At 52.1% G+C, this 18,539-nt stretch overlaps 1 protein-coding gene across 13 annotated transcripts in view; it reads right to left on the minus strand.

The window, feature by feature from the left end:
• The window catches only part of TMCC2 (transmembrane and coiled-coil domain family 2), a 74,798-nt gene that overhangs the window by 16,164 nt on the left and 40,095 nt on the right, over positions 1 to 18,539 (minus strand). For 6 of the 13 annotated variants that reach the window (XR_003094322.1, XM_025205463.1, XM_006024764.3 and 3 more), the window contains 2 exons: positions 2,538 to 3,472; positions 558 to 693 (listed from right to left, as the gene is read on the minus strand). Coding sequence is in view for 12 of the 13 variants with exons in the window: in XM_025205463.1 (XP_025061248.1) it covers positions 558 to 693; positions 2,538 to 3,472 (1,071 nt within the window). In the remaining variant the exon portion in view is untranslated. Of the gene's footprint in view, positions 1 to 557; positions 694 to 2,537; positions 3,473 to 5,394; positions 5,892 to 10,604; positions 10,655 to 11,095; positions 11,198 to 17,646; positions 17,799 to 18,539 lie in introns of those variants that run through there. The other 7 variants (XM_025205465.1, XM_025205468.1, XM_025205467.1 and 4 more) reach the window with 5 other exon arrangements.

Genomic DNA, 18,539 nt, shown 5'->3' on the forward strand with positions numbered 1-18,539 from the left:
TTGCTCCCATCCATCCTCTGCCGGGAGCTCCTTTGCTCTCCTCACCCTGCTGGTCTTCACAGCCGCTATGTGAGTCATGTTGCCCTTCGTATCGCTTTCAGCAACACGCTGTACTCTCTGCTTTCCTCTTGTTTCAAGTGCATTTAGTTCACTGAGAACTGGGTGCACTCCAGGCACTTGTTACACATGGGCCCATCAAACAGCCATCAGGCTGGGGCAGGGGGTGGGCACCAAAGGCTCAGGAGCCTATCATCAGGCCCTGCAGCCCCTGGTTGTATTGGGAATATGTTAGAGCCATGGCTTGTCTGTCCTCTTTTTGCCTCCTCTGGGCTCTCTGCCTATGGAAAGTGCATCCCTGCATGCGTCTCCTCTGGTGGGTGATGAGTGCTCAGAACCAGGATCTTTTCACCCTTCGGACACGAGCTCCACGTGCTGCTGGTGGTTCCCTCACCCCTGCTACAAAAAGCTGCCCCCCCATGCCTTCTCTACCCCATCTGCAGAGGAGGCATTCATTCAGCTGAGCCCAGATGGCACAAAAGCCCTCTGCATACTCATACCTGGATGTCCCGGGCCCTTTCATAGGATTGATAAGCCACTTTCTCCTCCATACTGGCCAGCTCCTGCTTCAGGTTGGTCATCTCGTTCTGGTGGAGCTCTGTCAGGTCGTTCAGCTGCTCCTCCAGGCGCTCGTACCTGTGGTGGAGAGAGAGAAAGAGAGGGTGCACTTGGAAGGTAAGAGCACTTGAAAACCATTCCAGCATCTTTGGCTCTTCTGTTCTGGCCTTCTCCCTGGCAGAAGAAGGGCCTATTCCTTGAAGTCCAGGGTCTCAGAGCTCCAGCTCATCTTGCCCCAAACCTCACTGGTTTCCCAGAGATTTGGGATGTGGTGGATGGTATAGCAATTACTTTTGTGTCAAATATCTGAAGCAGTCCACATGGCAGGTTCTGGACCCAGTAGGACAGACTGCAGTGCTGTCCAGACCAGCAGTTCAGAAAGAGATAAAAAGTTAGCAGGACTCCACCTTGCCTCACTCAGGCTATTGGAGAGCCTTCAGAAGATAACAGCTCTTCTGCTAACCCTGCGCTGGATTCAAACATAGGAACTAGACAGGAAAGGCTTTGCAACTCCTCCCTAACAGCCCCCATGGAGCGCTGACACATGTATGTGCAGAGAGATTTTTCCTTGGCTATTCAGATCTGGAAGCCTGGTAGTTTATTTCCATCTCCTCTGTCACTGGCAGTGGATTCCGGGATATTTTAGGACATTTTCCAGCTACCAAAAAGGGTCTGGAAGACACTTCAAAGCGGTGGGCTGAAGAACAAAAGGAATTCAAATAAACTTGCAAGCACGTATGTCTGTGATGCACACGCGCTCACAAGCTCCCGACCTGAGGAGTACCTGGAAACAGCCAGTCCTGCGCCAAAGCGCTGAGCAGAGAAACCCGCAGGCAGTGCGGTCTTTGGAAGCTGGGCCTTGTTTGCTCTCAGCTGGGGAAGTGTGATGAGGCGGGCACTGCCTAGATTAGCAAGGTGATGCATTTCCTTTCACCCCTTATAAACAGCCGGTCACCTTTCTTCTGAGGGTGATTTGTGGCTGGGAGAGATGACACAGGATTTGCAGGGCCAAGGGCTGCTGGGAGGTCTTTCAGCTGCATGAACAGTGGGAGATGGGGGCTCTTAAGCCCGCAGGCCACTCCGAGCACGCTGGGCTCAGCATAACCATTCCTAATTTGTTCTGTAACAGGACCAGGCTGCCAGGATCTGGCCTCTTTTCCCCTCTGGTTTACCAGGAGGGGTGGAAGGCTCCAGATTACATACAAAGCCTTTCACCCCATGCTTGCCCATTTGAGCCTGGTTTGGGTCCATAACCTCATCATCTAAGCTAGGGGCTTCTTAGCTCCTTTTTTGATCTGTGACCTTTAAAACAGCTGTTAAATGCTCTCAGGATCCTCCAGACCCTCCTGAGCATTTGTAGCCACAGAGGACGGTGGGATCTGGGTTGAAGCTCTGCTCAGTAAGAGAATATATTTTAATTTACCTCCTCCCGCAAAGCCAATCATAGTCCATAACACCCATTCTTTGTTACTTCAAAGGACACAGCCAAGGGGGCTGGCATCCTTGCTTCAAGTCATTTGTTTTCCACACAAGGAAGCTTCACATTGGAACTGAATCCTTTACCAATGTCTCCAAGCACTGTGTGTATATCTCTCTGGACTATGGCTGTGTCTGTACACAAGTGTTTCATGTCACAGGGGTGTTATTATGGGGCCAGGCTGTGTTTGCTATTGCTGGGCTGCTCAGATACACTAGAGCGGCCCGCCGTGATTTAATTTTGTAGGATTGATCCTGGGCACTGCAGCTGATAGCACAGGTTTGAAACTGGGAATGGGACAGGAAGGGATTGGTTTTAACACAGAGAATGGTTCGGGACTGATCTGAAGGGCAGGCAGAGATGAAGACCCATCGCTATGAAACACGATGGCCTTCCCCGTGGGAAGAGTCCTGCTCACACATGGCCGCGCTCGGCAGGGCCCTACCTGTACCGCTCCTCTTGCAAGCACTGCGTCATGTAGGTGTAGTCCCTCTGCAGCTGTGCCTTGAGGTCCTCCATTGAGTCCTCCAGGTGCGATTGACTGTCCTTTATTTCCCGGAGCTCCTCCAGGATGGTGTCAAAGTTGTTGTGGTGGCTGTCAAGGGTGTTGGACTTGGGGCTCCCCAGTCCACCAGGTCCGGCCCCCGAGTTGCTGCCCCCCGCCGACCCCGAGGTGGCACTGGAGCACTCGTCGTCACTGCCGTACTTCGGGCTGGACACCAGGGTGGCACTGCCACTCAGGGTCCTCGAGGCCTCCTCGGGGTGCCCGTCGTCCAGCGTGTCCTTCAGGTGGGCAATGTTGTCCGCGCTGCCGAACTTGTTCCGGATCAGGCTGGCGAACTCCCGGGGCTTGGAGACCACGGCTGTGTGGGTGGCCTGGGACAAACCGGAGAGACCGCCCTTGACGCCTTCCACCACCCCACCCCCAAAGCCGCTGATGCTGGACCGGACGTTGGCTCCTACGTCCTTTAGGCCCTGGTGCATGTCCCGGAAGACATCCTTGGGCTGCCGCGAGGGCCCGTTCTGCTCGATCTCTTTTAGCTTCTTGTGGTAGTGCTCGAGCTTCTTGTGCAGCTGGGCGATGGTCTGGGCGGACTTCTGGTTCTTCTTCTCAAAGACCTGCTTGATGCGGGAGGCCTGCTGCTTGTCGGCATTGTTGGCCAGCTTCAGGTACTCAGCCACGTTGTCGTCTCGCGCCTCCTGCTCGATCTTGATCTGCTCTGTGATCTTGAGGATCTTCTGGTGCAAGTGCTCGATGGCTGCCTTCGTCCTGTGCGGATCCGGGGTGCCATCCGGGACGTCCAAGCAGATGTTGCCGTCGGCATCTCCGTGACTCACGTTGGAAGGCAGGCTGAGCGTGCTCACATCCCCTTTGTCCAGCTGGAGGCAGAGAAACAGAAGGAGAAATCTGAGCAAGAGGGATCTAAAAACAGTGCACCTGTGGGGCAGGAGGAAGCTCAGATACCACCGTGATGAAAAATGCATAGACAGAATAGACTGAGAAGGAGAAGAGAGAGAGACAGAAGAAAGATGGTCTGGTGTGATAGGAAGATAGAGTGATAGCTAGAAGCCATTGCTTTCTGGGGTGGTTGGATAATGTTTCCCATCAATAAAATTGCTCCTGGCATCCTAGGAACAAGGCAGTAAGAAGACACAGCAATAACACCATTACACTAGGGGCTCCTCTTTGGGCTGAGCTGCCATTCTTGGGGTCAATTTCTGCTTTGAGATTATCCGCACAGGGGGACTTGATACGGATATTGCGTCCGTCCTCGAGTGCTAGGTGAGGTGGGGAGGAGTGTATGGCTGTTCCAGGACTTTGGTAGACTTACACATGGAAGGAAATATAACTGAAAAAAGGTATAACCTTCAGAGGATGTCTCAGTCCTACCTTACACTCGGGACCCCTCTCAGTTCACTACAGAGGAGCTGCTGCTGTGTGGCCTCTTCCTTTAAGGCTGCAATGGGGGTAAATAATATTTTAAATCATATTAAAATAATAATATGAATAATTTTATAAAATAGGGGGAAAGAGATGCTCATAAAGGGGAAGTGATATTGCTCAAAGCCACTCAATCAGTCAGTGGCAAGATGCAGGAACAGAGCGGGAAGGTCCCGGCTTGTGGTCCTTTGCCACAGCCACTGAATCATGGTGCTTGAGTCGTCAGACTAAGAAGCTGAAACCGAAACCCAGGCTCAGATCTGGCACTGTAACTGGGGAGGGCAAAGATGAAGGGACCAGGCTGTATTTTGGCCTGGGGGCAAAATCTTGGCTGTCTAGAGCACAGACAAGAAGGCAAGGTTATACCAGGAAGGAGATGCCAAGGTGGAGCCCGGAGAGTTCCCTCCAACAGGAGGGTGGCAGGAGGTGGAAGACGTACTAAGCCCCTTCCCCATCAAATTAAGATCTTTCTACATGACAGTCTTTCACCTGAGGACACCAGGTCCCTTTGCAAACACGCTCAGCCCTCTTGGGAGGCAGGCGAACATGTTTGTTTCCCGAGGGAAAAACTGAGACACGGCAAGGAATCGCCCAGCTCGCCACTGCGGACCCTTGCACACAACTCGAGCCAGACACCCCGAGACCATGCCATCAGTAAAGGCAGGGGAGGGGAGGGGAGGGCACTGCCAATGCCCTGGCACTGCAGGGACAAGGAAGGAGCTGGTTCATGTCCAATGGGTCCAAGGCAGAGGACCGCACCCCACATTACAAAGAAAGGCAAGAACACCACAGCCTGTCCCAGCCTGACAAATTCCTCCCTGACCCCAAATTTGGCAATTGGTCTGGCTCTATGCTGAAGTGTCCCGGTCTATCGGAAGAAGGTGAACCCCTGCCCTCCCACCCCAGAAGCCATGCAGTGCACTGGGGAAAGAGCTCGACTCCTTTACACCATTTCTGGGTGCAAGGCTAGCCCCACTGATGCCAGCAAGAATTTGACGTCCGTACTGCCAGGGTTACATACTATGCTTTCCTTTCCCACATCCAGCCTGCTCTGCTTTGCTCTCGGTGAACAGACCAGTCCCATAACATTGTCGCCGTTTATATTGTGTCACATCAGCATCCCCCAGACAAGACTGTGCGCCACACAGCGCTCGGTGCTGGGCAAACACTGACCCTGACCCCAAATACCTAAAGGTCCAAGACGGGCAGATGGTTCCCTTGTTTCATCCAGTGGGAACTGCAGCGTAGACGGAGACGATGTGATCTGCCCAGGACATATTCTGGATGTGGAAGGCAGGACACTGAAGTCCCAGTGGTGCCTTAACCACACACTGATTCCCCTCCCACCCCCTTCACAAACCTTCGGTGTCCCCATGAGTGTCGGGCACGCCGTCCCTCCCGGGATTGTGCCATGCACTAGCAGACCCAGCAGCTCCTGGCTTCGGTCTGCGCTGCTCAGCCTTGCCCTCGTACCTTCCACTTGCCATCCAGCTGCACTGCCCTCTTCCGCCTCATGGTAATTTAAGTTTCGTTGCCGAACAGGGGTGAAGAATCCAGATAAAACCAGAGCACCAAGGGAGCGCGGTCTGGGGTGAGCGAATGCAGCCGGAGCCCCGGCCAGGCTGCTCTTATCTCTCTGTTTCAGATGTTGTATGGTAGGATGGGGCGGAGGGAAAGAAAGGAAAAGGGGAAAAACGCAACCCACACACAACTGTGGCCAGAGCTGCAAACTTGCCTCATCCTTATTCAATCAGCACATTGGAAAAAAAACCCAACACAAACCCATGCAGACTTTTCACCCGGCACTACCAGGCTATTCTTAGCTGTTTGGTGACTCCAGGCCTGCTTCAGGCCCAGAGCTGAAGCTGGGCTGAACCCTTGTCTCTTATCGACTGGCGGGAATTGGAAGCTGCAGGAAATGGATGTTTTCAGCTGTACATTTCTGTAGACAGCGAGGATAAAAGCGAGTCCGGAGGGAAAGCAAACAGCCTGAGACGCGGCCCCGGGAGGGCTAAAACAGGAAGGCAAATGGAGCCTGTCCACTGGAGAAACAGTTCGACTCTGTTTCCGTGAAATGCCCCGCTCCGGCACAGACTGGGTCAGCGAAGTTCCCCTTTCTGGTGGGCTGGCTGCCCGGCCTCCAACAGGAGGGAAACAGTTTCTGGAAAAGCTTTCTCAGAAGTTGAAAGCCAAGTTACGGGCACCAATTCGAGATGGCTCTGGGAATCCTCTTGCTTGCAATGTGCCGAGATTCTGGAGACGGGGGTACTGGAAGCTGGAAAGGGAAACTGGCTGAGTCCCAAACTTCTTGCAGCCTAATCCGCACCCACCTAATTCAATGGAAAAGCAGCTGAGGGTCTCACCCTGAGCTAACAGGGATGCTCGGGGAAAGCAAGAAGCTGCAAAAGCAGGGGAAAATGGACCAGGTGCTCTGAGCAGTGTGAGCTGATGCTCAGTGTGTGCCGGAGAGGGGGCAGCCCTGGGTTTCATTCCAGCTGGGGTCACCGCCACAGATGCTGATGCCGCGGGTCAGTTAGGCCAACACGTTCTCCTGGAGTCTCTACAGGCCATCAGCAAGAGCGCCGGCCTCCGTGGGAGCTCTTCTGGTCACTTCTGTAGGGGAACATGGATGGCTTCCACTGCTGTGGGCCCTGCCTTGCTGCGCTGAGACCAGAGATCTGAAGTCAACTCAATCTCTGCTCCCACTTAGACAGCAACTCTCCTTGGTCCCCAAGGAGAGACAAGCTGGTCCCACTTGTGCTTAGCAGGATTAAACCCAACCCAGTTTAGCTCAACTGGTACAAACACTAGCACGCCCCCTTCTTCACATAGCAGTGCAGCACTGGAGAGATGAAGCAGGACTATTCCCAAGTGTAGAAAAGGCTGAGCGATCCCTGTGGCCTCATCCAGAGGAAAAGCCACTGGCATTTGAGCTCTCTCTAATCTCTGCACACCCACATGTTCCCCTCCTGTGTGTGTGTGTGAGCCACAGTGAAGACTGAGGCTCTGCCTAGTGCCTTCTGATCAGGAAATCAAGGAGGCACTGCAGTCTGGGACCCTTTTCTTTCAGCTACATCCTTGCATCTGAGCTACACATCCAGGCAGCAGCAGCACTGGCTAACAGGAATCAAAGCAGCCTCTGGCTTGCCTCACATGCCTTATTCAAGCTAGACTGTCACGTGAAGCTTCAGTCCTTAACTCCCACGTGGCGTCTCCCATGCACTGGGTTAAAGCTGGAGGGCAGCTCCCATGCTCGGTTAGCCCACACTGCAGCAAAGGGAGGCTTTGCATTGCTCAACTAGCAGAAACAGTCGTTTCCTCTGCCTGACCTGAGAAGGGCACCCAAACAGCGCAGGCAGGATGCTCACGGTGCCTGCAACCCCCTGTGCATCACTTGCCTTGTTGCTGCAAAGCAGCTTGCCTTGGTACACAAGAGAGGGGAAGCAACCACTGCCCAGGGCTGTCCAGAGGTAAGTGAGGTGGCTCCTTCCTTTGTTAGTGGGTGAAGAAACTTTGTCTGGTGGTTTGGCCACCAGCCCTGGACTAAGGAGATGGGCATTCACTTCCCTGTGCTGCCCCACTCCCCCTGCGACCGTGGGCAAGTCACTTGGCATGTCCATACCACTCAAGGACAGCGTGCGGGAGTGCCACAGGCCTGCCCACTCTGCACATGCTTCCCCTGAAAGAGATGCCACAGGGCTTGCTTCGTGAGGGGCGGGTGCATGCCACGTGTGTCCAAGTGAGCGAGATGACTGACATGGACCTGTCCCAGCCCTAAGATGGCTACAGCACACCCATTTTGGGGGGTAGCACTTCTGATCACTGCCCTCAGACAGAGCAGACATGCCCGTAGCCTCTCCGGCATGGTTAAGTTCCCTGTCGGCACCATGGAAATACCAGCACTTCCCCACCTCCCAGGGGATAAAGACAGCAAAGACTGGGAGCTGCTCAGCTATCACTGTAATGGAGCCGTGTAAGTACACACGGCTGGAGGATTTGGGATAAGCATCAGATAAACAAACGTGAGATCCAGTTGACCTCAGAACTTAATCTTCCCACTGGCAACACACAGAGAACATGTGTGCACATGCGTGAACACTCGTACACATCTGCCCCCCCATCATTTCACCTGGGCCACACTCATAACTCCCTGTCTGGCGTGTGAGCAAACCCAAGAGCCGACAGCAGGACAAACGCGGTGAGCGAGGATGGCTGCTTTCGGCTGGCGTGGCTTTGCAGACACGAGGCGTGGGGGCTCCTGCGTGCGGGAAAGACAAATGCTGCACGTTATGTAGTCAGACTAAATGGAAAAAACAGAGAAATATCAGCAACGGGACAAGACGTTCAAGGCATAAAGCTGTTCCAACGCCAGGATGATCAGTCACAAAATGGAAAGATGTTACTATTTTAAGTGTAATCATCATTGAGGCCCTGACACAAAGCCTGGGGAGCCATGGGAGCTGTAAGGTCTCTGCAGCTCTGAAAGGTCAGGATACTTTTCAGAGCAACCTGCTTTTTAAGATCCTTGTTGTAACTGTGATGGTGTGAGAGGGGAGGGAGAGAAGCTAGGTGAGGGAGGTGAGATGCTATCTTTTATTGGACCAACTTATAGAGTGGGAGAGATGAGCTTTTAGGCATCAAGCCCCCATCATCAGGTCTGGGAAAGAAGCAGCCACAGTCCCAGCTAAGCTAGGCAGACTGGGGCGTGTGGCTGACGATGGCCCTGTGACAGGTGAGCACATGCTTCTTCTGGCCTGGGTGTTTGGTAGAAGAGGTCAGAAGATGGCCCAAACCCAGCCCCTGGCAGGAGACAAGCCATGGGATACAGAGCACCTTACCTTCGGTACCTTGGGTCTCCTGGCTCTTACGTGGCTTCTGTGAAATAGGTTCAGTCCAACTTCTCCACCACCAACTACTACTGGGTCCAATCCTGAGCAACCTCAATTCAACTCAATCCAACCTCAATCTCACAGGAGAGGGCCACTGCTCAAAAGGCCTAGATCGACCTACAAGGGGCTTTTCCATGGCACAGCTGAGGTGCATGGGTAGTGGGGACCTGGGAGAAACCTGCCTTGCTTCCATGCCTGCTGCAGGCTGCCAGCAGCCAAAGAGCAGACGCCAATCTCTGGCAGTGCCAGCGCAGCCTCTCTCCGGTGCATGCAACTAAGAAACGCAGGTGCAGGACAACCCGCAAGGAGATGCAATCTGATTATTGCTTTCCAAGCAAAGGGATAATGCAGCTTTCAGCATTTGTGGGGGTGCCATTTAAATCCGAGCAACCAAAACACTTTCTCTGGAGCAGGAAAACCTCAACCCCAAATTAAATGGCTATTCGTTTCCCAGTATGTCTTTCCCAAGGAGGGGGCTTATTTGGTGGGGGGGAGGTGATAGCCTGTTCCTTTGGTGATTCTATGGGATGCAGGAGGGGAATGATTCTTATCAACAGAGTTTGATCCAGGAGGGCTGAGTGTGGCTAAAGGCTGGATCTAATAAGCTGAGCAAGCATTACTTAAAAAGCAGATATCTGGAAGCACAATTATGCAACACTGATTTATTATCATCCATGGAGGTTGCAGGTCTGACCCAAAGGATCTGGGCTGATAAGTTTGAGCAGGCAGGGCTGTTCTGGGCTCTGAAGTGAGTTCTCTGGCAATTTGGGACCTCCCGGCACGGTGTGTTCACTGCCCAACAGGCTCCCAAATCTAGCAGTTTGGACTTTGCTGTACAATGAGGACACATTTAAAAACAGTCTGTGAAATAACTGAGATACGTTTCAATAAGTGGCCCATCGTTAAAAGGTTGCTTGTTACTGTGGTTTATAACCACCTGGAACCTTCACCCGATGGGCTTTTAATTGCTGGCAACTCATACTCACCCATGTCTGTACTACGTTCCTACTACCCATTAGCTCTAACTTATTAGAAAGCTAAGTAGATGGCTAATGAACATGGCTTCTAATGTCTCAATATGAATTCTTTATAAGTTCTTCATGGACTGTTGACATAAAGTGTGACTGTGGTTTGATGAGCGACTAAAGATGGAAAAGGATCTGTTGAAAAGAGCCCCGTCTATTTTGAACCACGGAAAATGAAGTCCATCAAGCAGCTCAAAGGTCTGGGGAAAGGGTCTGTGTATGGAGCAACAGCATGGCATGCTATGACAGCGCCCAACATAACTGGGGAAGCAATGTGATGGACAGTCAGAAGACAGATGGAAGACCTCAGGAGAAGCCAGGCTGGCTGAAGAGGTCTGATAATAGCATCAGTTTATTCAGATAAGACTGGCTGTATTATCCACAGCATAGTGGACTGTAGAGGTTGCACAAAGAAGTGGGCAGCCTGGTGGGCATGGAGAAGGCAGGAGATACAGATCCCCCCTCAGCCCACCCACACCTTAAATCTGCCTCTTCTCTTCCCATCATCTCTGAGGCTGCGCTATATTTAAAGGTGGCTCAGGACATTGTGTGGCTGCGCACAACACTCAGCAAGGCGGAGGGAGCTGGGGGCTTGTAGCTACCCCCTAGCAGAAAGCTCGGTGTCACCTCAAATCAGCATCAAAACTCATCTGTACCTGGCTTGGCAAGTGCTGCTGAACTGATCTGATGTGTGTCTCTTTAGACCCTGCAAGAGCAAAGAGAGAGACCTGCCGTGAGTGTTGGGTTCAGGGTTGTTGGGTCTACGCTGTACAGGGATGGGTCTCTGCAGGGGTCTGCTCCTCCCTTCCCCCATTCCTTGGCTAGTTGGTGATGCCCATATGGCAGCAACGGAGTGCCTTTGAGCCCCCAAAGCGACGGTGCATAGCCACCCATGGACAGAAGGCGAGTGCAGCATGGAGCCCTTGCGGGGCGGGCAGAATACGAGACCCCTCTAACTACTGCTGATGGGACGGGAAGGGGTCGTTCTTCATGTACTAACTCAAAAATGCTTGGCTGCTTCATAGCACCTCTTGTCTGATGGCTTTGAGCACTGCTCACACATTATTAATGACTGCAATAGCCTCGTGAGTTAGACAGTTATGATTCCCTCCGTGTTACAGATGGGAGCTCTGACACAGAGACTTACCCGAGGCAAAGAAGTGACGACACACTGCCAATAGAGCCTGCGTGTCCTGACTCTTTGGACATCCATTGCTCTGATCACATATAGCATGGCCTCCTTGCAGACCTGAGAACACAACGTGGACACTTTGCTCCTCGTGCCTTGTTTTAGCTCCTGGACCACATCCCCTCCCAGAGCCGTGAACAGAGCCCAGGAGTCCGACTTGCAGGTCCCCCTCCTCTAAACTGCTCTCCTTCACAGTCAGGAACAGAAATGAAAACACCACGACCCTCACCCCTACTACTCTAACCTCTGAGCTCCCTGCTTTCCTTCCTGTGCTCGAAGTACATCGCTAATGACCGCAGCATTGCCTAGAGTACCATATCACGTTGCAAAGAAAGATTAACAAATAAGGTGGTAGCCTGTTTCTTCTGCACTTCACCAGCCTGAAAATATTCCTTGTAGTGAATCTAGGGTAGAAACAAAGGATTGCACGTGAAATCAAAGCTTTCCTCACTGTCCCAGAAACATAAAAGGCAGCGGACTGTATTTACATGGGGAAGCCTGTCTCAGTTCTGCAGCCAACATTCAGAAATGTAACCCGAGACCCCCGCTGCAGAGCTATGCAGCTTTATAATTAACCTTCCCTTGATATTATTTTAAGACCAACAATTGCCGCAACCTACCTCCATCCCGAGCAGGATGCAGGACCCCCAAAGGCTAATCCATGTGGGCTGTTCTGCTGCCTCTCCCCAGACCATCTGAACTAGACCGTGAACATGCCGACGCCAACCTGATACATCACGCTATGAGGAGCTCTCCTCTCCCTGCCATGCGGAGAAGGGCTGGCTTCGAGGAGCATGCCTATCTGATTACCTGTAAAGTTTAGGGAGAGCAGGAGAGTGGGAGGGAACGAAGTCTCCAGATAGAACTAGACGGCAAAGATTTGATACTGCTCAAAGCTGGCTTCCCAGGGAGTGAGCAGAGGATGTAACATGGGGGCCAGGGGGTTTTGGCTGCATCAGGACAGATAATCCTGTTTTATTCTATGTTACTTTAATGTTCCAATTATTGCATTGCTTATGGGCTGAGGCAGACGTATCACCCACCTACCTATTGTCCCTGAGCTTATACTACCCCTTGCACAATACTGAGATTTAACACAGCGTATATTCCCCTCATCTTGTATTATAGCCATTACTGCAGCACCCTGCAGCCTCAATCACAGCCCAGGACCCCATTGTGCTAGGTGCTGTACAAACACAGGGTGGGAAGAGCATACCCCAAGGAGCTTCCAGTTTAAATAACCTTGAGAAACCCTAATGGTGGACACGGATGCCCTGGACTCGGGGGAAATGTGGAGCCAGACCCAACCTTCGAGTTTGCACATCTATCCTGGCCTGAACGAAACCCCGCTGCTCCTGAACTATCAGACTTTGGTAAAGTGTGGCTCCAGGCTGAGAGCTGCAGTCCACATCTCTAACTGACACAGTTAGGGGCAGAATAAAGCAGATTAGCTCTATTGCGGTCAATCGGGGTTGCACTGCAGAGCTGGCTCCTAGGTTGAGTTATACTGTTCCTTTTGTTTCAGGTGACACGGCTGCTGGGTTTCATGCTTGGCATTCCCTAGTACATGGGAACTGCAGTCAGATCACCATAATACTTAGAAGCAAAAGGTAATATTCCTCCAGTGTGCACTGTGCACCTGTTCTACCCTTTGGTCTGAGGTTTTAATAGGCATCTTCCATGTCAGGTCTTCCCTAACCTGACACATACAGCTCTGTCACAAGCAGGGGAAGTGACACAAAGCCAACGCTCGGTGGACATAATGCACAGAAACGTACAGCCCTCAGCCCGGAGGATGGACAGGCCGAGAGAGAAAGTCGAGGCCAGCCCCTCAGCGGAGGTGAACTGGAATGAAATCAGTGGAGCTACCAACCATGGAGCCATGAATCAGTGCAGCTGTCACAGCTGAAACCCTCCCGCTCCTTGGAAGCGCAGGTTCGAGTCTCAGCACAGCTTCCTGGGCGCTTTGCCTTTCGAGATGTGAGCCATTCAAGTCCTGTGTCCAATTTGCTCGTGCCTTAAGGATCCCAAAGGGCTTCTGTGCGAGTATCCTGGGTGGCTACCACTTCCACTCCGGCTGGCTGCTCTCAGCAATGCTCTGCATTCACATCTTGCCAGGCTCTTTGGTACAGATCTGGACATTTTAATAGCAAACAGAATAATAATAATAATTTTGGAAGAGATGTGAACCTCTCAAGCTTCATAGCGTAGGCTGACCTCTGACTACCAGGGGCCAGGAAGGAACATTTCCTGGATGCAAGGGATCACATACGTGATCACGTAGGATTCTCGCATGGGAAATCTACTGCGGTGGTATCTACTGGTCGATATGGGATCACATAGGATTCTTGCACCTTCTTCTGAGGCACCGGGGCTGGCCAGTCACAGACAGCAATGTACTGGGTGGGTCTGGGTCTGGTCCCATTTCTGAGCCCCTAGATGAGAAGTGGTGTAGAAATGCAGAATGTGATAACTGCTGCTCGTGTGCACGGATAGAGCTTCAGAGGCTGTGGTGATGGGTGCAGCAGAAACACCTCCTGTGCCCAGATGGCCAAAGCAATTCTGCTCCCAGGGAACGGCCAAGTAACACACTTTGTCTGACATAAACACCCCCCCCCGCCCAACATCCAGCCAGAGGCAAAAAAAGGCCCAATAACAATAAAGCGAGTGATCAAAAAAAACCAACCCAGCCCCTAACCAACCGCTTGTGTCAGGACGAGTTAGTGTCTCTTCTTGCTCTGTGTAGTGGGAAAGAACTGGGTCTTGCTTGCTGAGGAGATGCCAAAATGTTCTCTCTGCAAAGTACAAAGGCGATGATTGCGGAGACGGGCTCAGGCTCCCAGGAGCTATTCCTGTCACAGGAGACCATGGTAATGCATGCAGAATAAACCTAGTCCATGTATCAGATCAGTTTGATGTGCTTTATGCCTCATTTTGCCCTGCTTGCACCGCAGCGTGTTTTACCCATTTACAATTAAAAAAGAAAATAAATCAGATGTCAGAAATTTGAGGAAACCGGTTCTGATTCTGATACTGCGTATGCCAGTGGAGATCTGGGGTAACTCCCATCAAGCCCAGTGCAAGAGGTCAGCTCCACTGCAGTAAAGGATGGAGATGAAGTAAAACCCACTGGCCAAGATGAAAGAGTGACTGATGAGGATGGGTGTCCCACAGCTTTTGGACAGCCAACCGGAGACACGTGACAGGCCTGGTTTTCAAGGGGTGGGTGCTAGGCACTTCTTGGGAAACAAACCCAGTTCTGAACATCCCCAAACCTTGTGAGAAATCAGATTCTAGCCCGGTTCCTAAATCAAACGCCAGATGCAAACCCGCCTGGATTCTGGGTTGTCCAAAACCTCAAATCAACTGAACACAATAGATCAGGAGCATTTACATAGTCTTAGCATGCCGGCAACAAAAACAAGGAGTTCGATTCCAGTTCTTCAGTTAAAAGAAGGCAAGGAGAGACAGCAGCTTGCAAGATGTTTTCAACACCCATTTAATTGTACAGTCCAAACCGATGAGCTGATCTTGACCCAGATACATGTTTAATGGAGAAAACCAAGTAATTTCCCATAGAGCTGATGCAAGCAGACATGCCCAGAGAGACTAGTACAAACTCCGACTTCTCAAGTCATCACTTAAGCTTGCTGTAACATACTGATTTGCACTGCAACATCAGGATGCTGAGCATGAATTTTTTGCTTTGCGGCCCTCATGGGACAGCTAAAACTGGTGGCAATACTTAAGGAAGACTTCCAAGATGGATTAAATATCCAGATTAAATTACTTAGTGGTCACTGGGGCTTGCCTATTCTAGATGTAAACTGCCTCCTGCTTACAGTAGGTGTTAAAAAAGCAAGGTTTCGAGTTTGTGCTTTACTAGGAGACATGGTGGTCCAGGGCATGTGGTAGCTAGGAGAGCTAGGCAAGCTCTCCTAGGTGAGTCAGGAGAGCTAGGTGCTGTTTCCAGCTTTGATGTGAGCAGGCCAAGTGTTGTTGGGTAAGGGATGCCCTTCTGGTATCGCAGTGTCACACTGTGTAGAAGGGCCATGATGGTCCTTACCCGCTTTGGAGAAGTGTTGTGACATCTCTGTTCTGTTCAGGGAATGGAAGACATTAGACCTAGTTCTAGGCCATGCTAAGAGAGAGACCCTCAATGAGTTTAGCACCAAGCCATTCTCTCCAGTGCTCTGGAGGCTTGTTTCTATCTACCCCACAGTTGTCTTTCCCCCATATCTTCATCCCTGTGTGCTGGGACCGCAGGCTTCCCAAATAATCCTGCACAGCAGAAATACCCTGGTCTCTGGGGGAGTTTGGGGTAGAAAGAACAAGAATTCTTCTCATTTCAGAGACATCCACTCCCTGGCAAGTCTGGGGCAAAGGCCTGTGCATGGGATGCCTGCATCATTCAATGGAGGGACTGCATGCAAATTGAAGATAAGCTCCCGTTGCAAGGCAGGAAGCAGACACAGAAGCAGCAGGCCAGTTGTCAGGCTGCGCAGAGCCCAAAATAAATTTCCATACATTGTCTGCAACCTTCAGCCAGTCACCAGCTGAAGAAGCCAGTTCCTCTCTTCCTTCTACGAGGTGCCCCCGTGCGGCACTGACACACTGTGCATCTCACAACCTTTGAGGCGGATTCTGCCTACCCTGAGAGGAAGCGAAGCCCTCCCAGCCAGCTCATCCTTGCAAAGAGCAGCCAAGGTAGAGGGACCCAAACTGCTCACTGATTGAGCCAGGAGACGTAACCAGAAAAGAATGACCCACATGGCTCCCTGCATAAACGGGAGTTGTCCTCTGCATTCACAGAGCAGAGATGCGGATGCTTCGCTCTTCCCCAGCGCTTCATCTTGCTAGCTAACCCGTGCTCTGATTTGCATGTACAATGCTGCTGTCCCTGCAAAACCCTGATTGCCATCTGCATGCATTGGCAACACATACATGGGGCGGTGGCTCTGAAAGGATTCGTATCTAAATGATGGAGTTCCCAATGCAGAGCCCCCCATTAGTGGTAAATCTACTGGTCAAGATGAAACAGCATGGACCAGCGCCCCGGACCCACCCAGAACAACACACAGGTGCCTGCTCCGTGTTGCACAGATGTGTGCAACATGTCGGGAAGAAGTTGCAGGGACCGTGGCACTGTTACCAGAACACACCTGCTGACTCTGCAGCCCCACTGCGTGCGAGCAGCTGACGCTACGTTTGGAAGGAGGCACCAGAGACATTCACTGATTCCTTTAATGTGCAGTAACGAGTGCCTGCAAGCACTTCGCTGGCAGGGGAGCTCCTGGATTCCCCAGGAGGATGCTGCCACTCCACCCACCCTCCAAACTCCCTGACTAAGTTAGGACAGGACTTGGCCCTTCAGGGAGGAGTTTCCCTTGTCGAATGCCCCAAATTTGGGAGCTGTCGAATCCCAGCCCAAACACTGTGTTAACAGGTCTAGGATGTCGCCTTTTATTTCATAGTTTGTTTGATTTCCCCCAGTGCAGAAGTGAAGGTTAGCAGGTAACTGGCCGGAGACTGTGCATAAACCCCATCTCCTACATGCTGAGACAACTTCTAGGGCTGGGCATAGAGTCCAGATCGCCTGTCCTGTGCTCTAACCACTGATACACGCTGCCATCTCTGATGGCTTGTCTAGAGGCGACGCTCTGACAGCAGACCCAGCCTGTGGGATGGGGAAAGCGGACTGCATCAGATGCTACCCGAGGGCCTTGGGCACGCACTCCCTGCCTCTGGCTGGCAGATCTAACCCACCAGCTAGAAAGCTTTAGGAGCATTTCTCAAGTCTAGCAGCAGGAGGCAACTTTTCTGAACAGCTCAGCTCCCATTTCGGCAGGTTTCTCGGGGGGGCTCAGCAAGTTGGGGGCAGGCTGCTAGTGGCCCGTGGAAAATCTGGCCCTAAGCTCTTTCAAAAGTCTGCCTTTGGTGTCTAAAATAAACCAGGGGTCACCCAGAAGGCGGCACAAACACACCCAGAGGGTCTGAGACTGCCAGCCAGAGCAAGCAGAAGTCCTGGAGGCTGCTAGGGACCTTCCTCAGAGCTGCCAGGGCTCAGCAGAAAGGTATGAGTTCCTTGTTTAGCTCAGCTACAAAATCCATGCATGCTATTTAAAAAGGTAAAAACCAACACAGTTCAGCAGCAGAGTGGATGCCAGGAGCGCACCCCATCAAGGTGAGGATGCCGCCCCTGTAGAGGCACGGACAACTCAAGACCAAGGTAGTGATACGTGCACCGATCTGCCGGTTCACTCACTCCCATACATCACTCATACTAAGCCATCAGCGACCTCTCAGCCCCGGTGCCCAAAGTCGCTGAAATACACCTGCCATACCACAGCCAGGATCCTTGCAGACCCTCGGAAACCCAGCCAGCCCCCATAGCTGTCTGACTGTCCATATTAGTGCCAGGTTAGTCCCAAGCATTCGTCCCTGGAAATCCTGGCTTTGCTGAAGCCTAGAAGCAGGCAGGAGGAGGTGGGGGAGAGGGAGGTACTTACAAAGACTCCCAGTAGGGAGTTTAATAGCAAAATCCTTTTCCCTGGACAGGAGTCGGAAGAATGCATTTCCGGCATGGGGACGCTCAAGTCGCTTCTGCAAAGCGTCTGGCTGGGGATCCTCGTACAGGCAAAGTCTTCTCCCTCTGTCATGGCTGCAGTCAAGGATTAGAAGGGTGAGTCGTGGTAGAGAAGCTGTACGCCTAAAACATGGGGGAGCTGTGTGTGCAGAGCCTGCTCTACAGGGAACTGAAGCATCTAGCAGCCAAGTAGCACAGTCTGGTGCCAGGGAGAAGAGAGGAGACCCGGAGGCAGCGTGTGCAGGCTGGGTGCCGGAGGGGACACTCCATCTCTAGCTTTTGCTTTCCCAACCGCCTGCGGAGAACCAATACCAGCATCCACCCGGCTTTGTCTGACTGCGCTGGCCTCTCACGGCAAAAAAGCAGCTTAAGAAATACACAAGAAATCCAACGATGTTTGACAGTGCGGCTACCAGAGATATAACGGGATAAGCCGGCATCACACAAAGCTTTCAGTACGACATATCCGCAGGCGGCAAAGTAAGACCAGGCTCCCACGTGGCACTTTACAAAAGGGGATGAACTGAGCCTCACAGCCTGAAGGGAAGGACGGCAACGGGCAGCAACCTGAGCGCCCTGGGCTCGCTGACACAGACTTCCTGGGTGGCCTTGGACAAGTCCCTGCATCCAAGCTGTGCCTCAGTTCCCCCTCCGCAACCCACAGCCGGTCACAGTGCTGCTTTTCTCCTACACAACATCTGTTTAGCCTGCAAGCTTTTCAGATTAGAGGCTGTTCTGTGTGTCGATACAGCATCTAGGGCTTGCCTATCGGTGTGTCTAATGCGATGGCAATGGGACGTTCCAATTTCTTTGTTC

The sequence above is a fragment of the Alligator sinensis genome, unplaced genomic scaffold, assembly GCF_000455745.1.
Source record: "Alligator sinensis unplaced genomic scaffold, ASM45574v1 scaffold1322_1, whole genome shotgun sequence".
Classification (NCBI taxonomy): domain Eukaryota; kingdom Metazoa; phylum Chordata; order Crocodylia; family Alligatoridae; genus Alligator; species Alligator sinensis.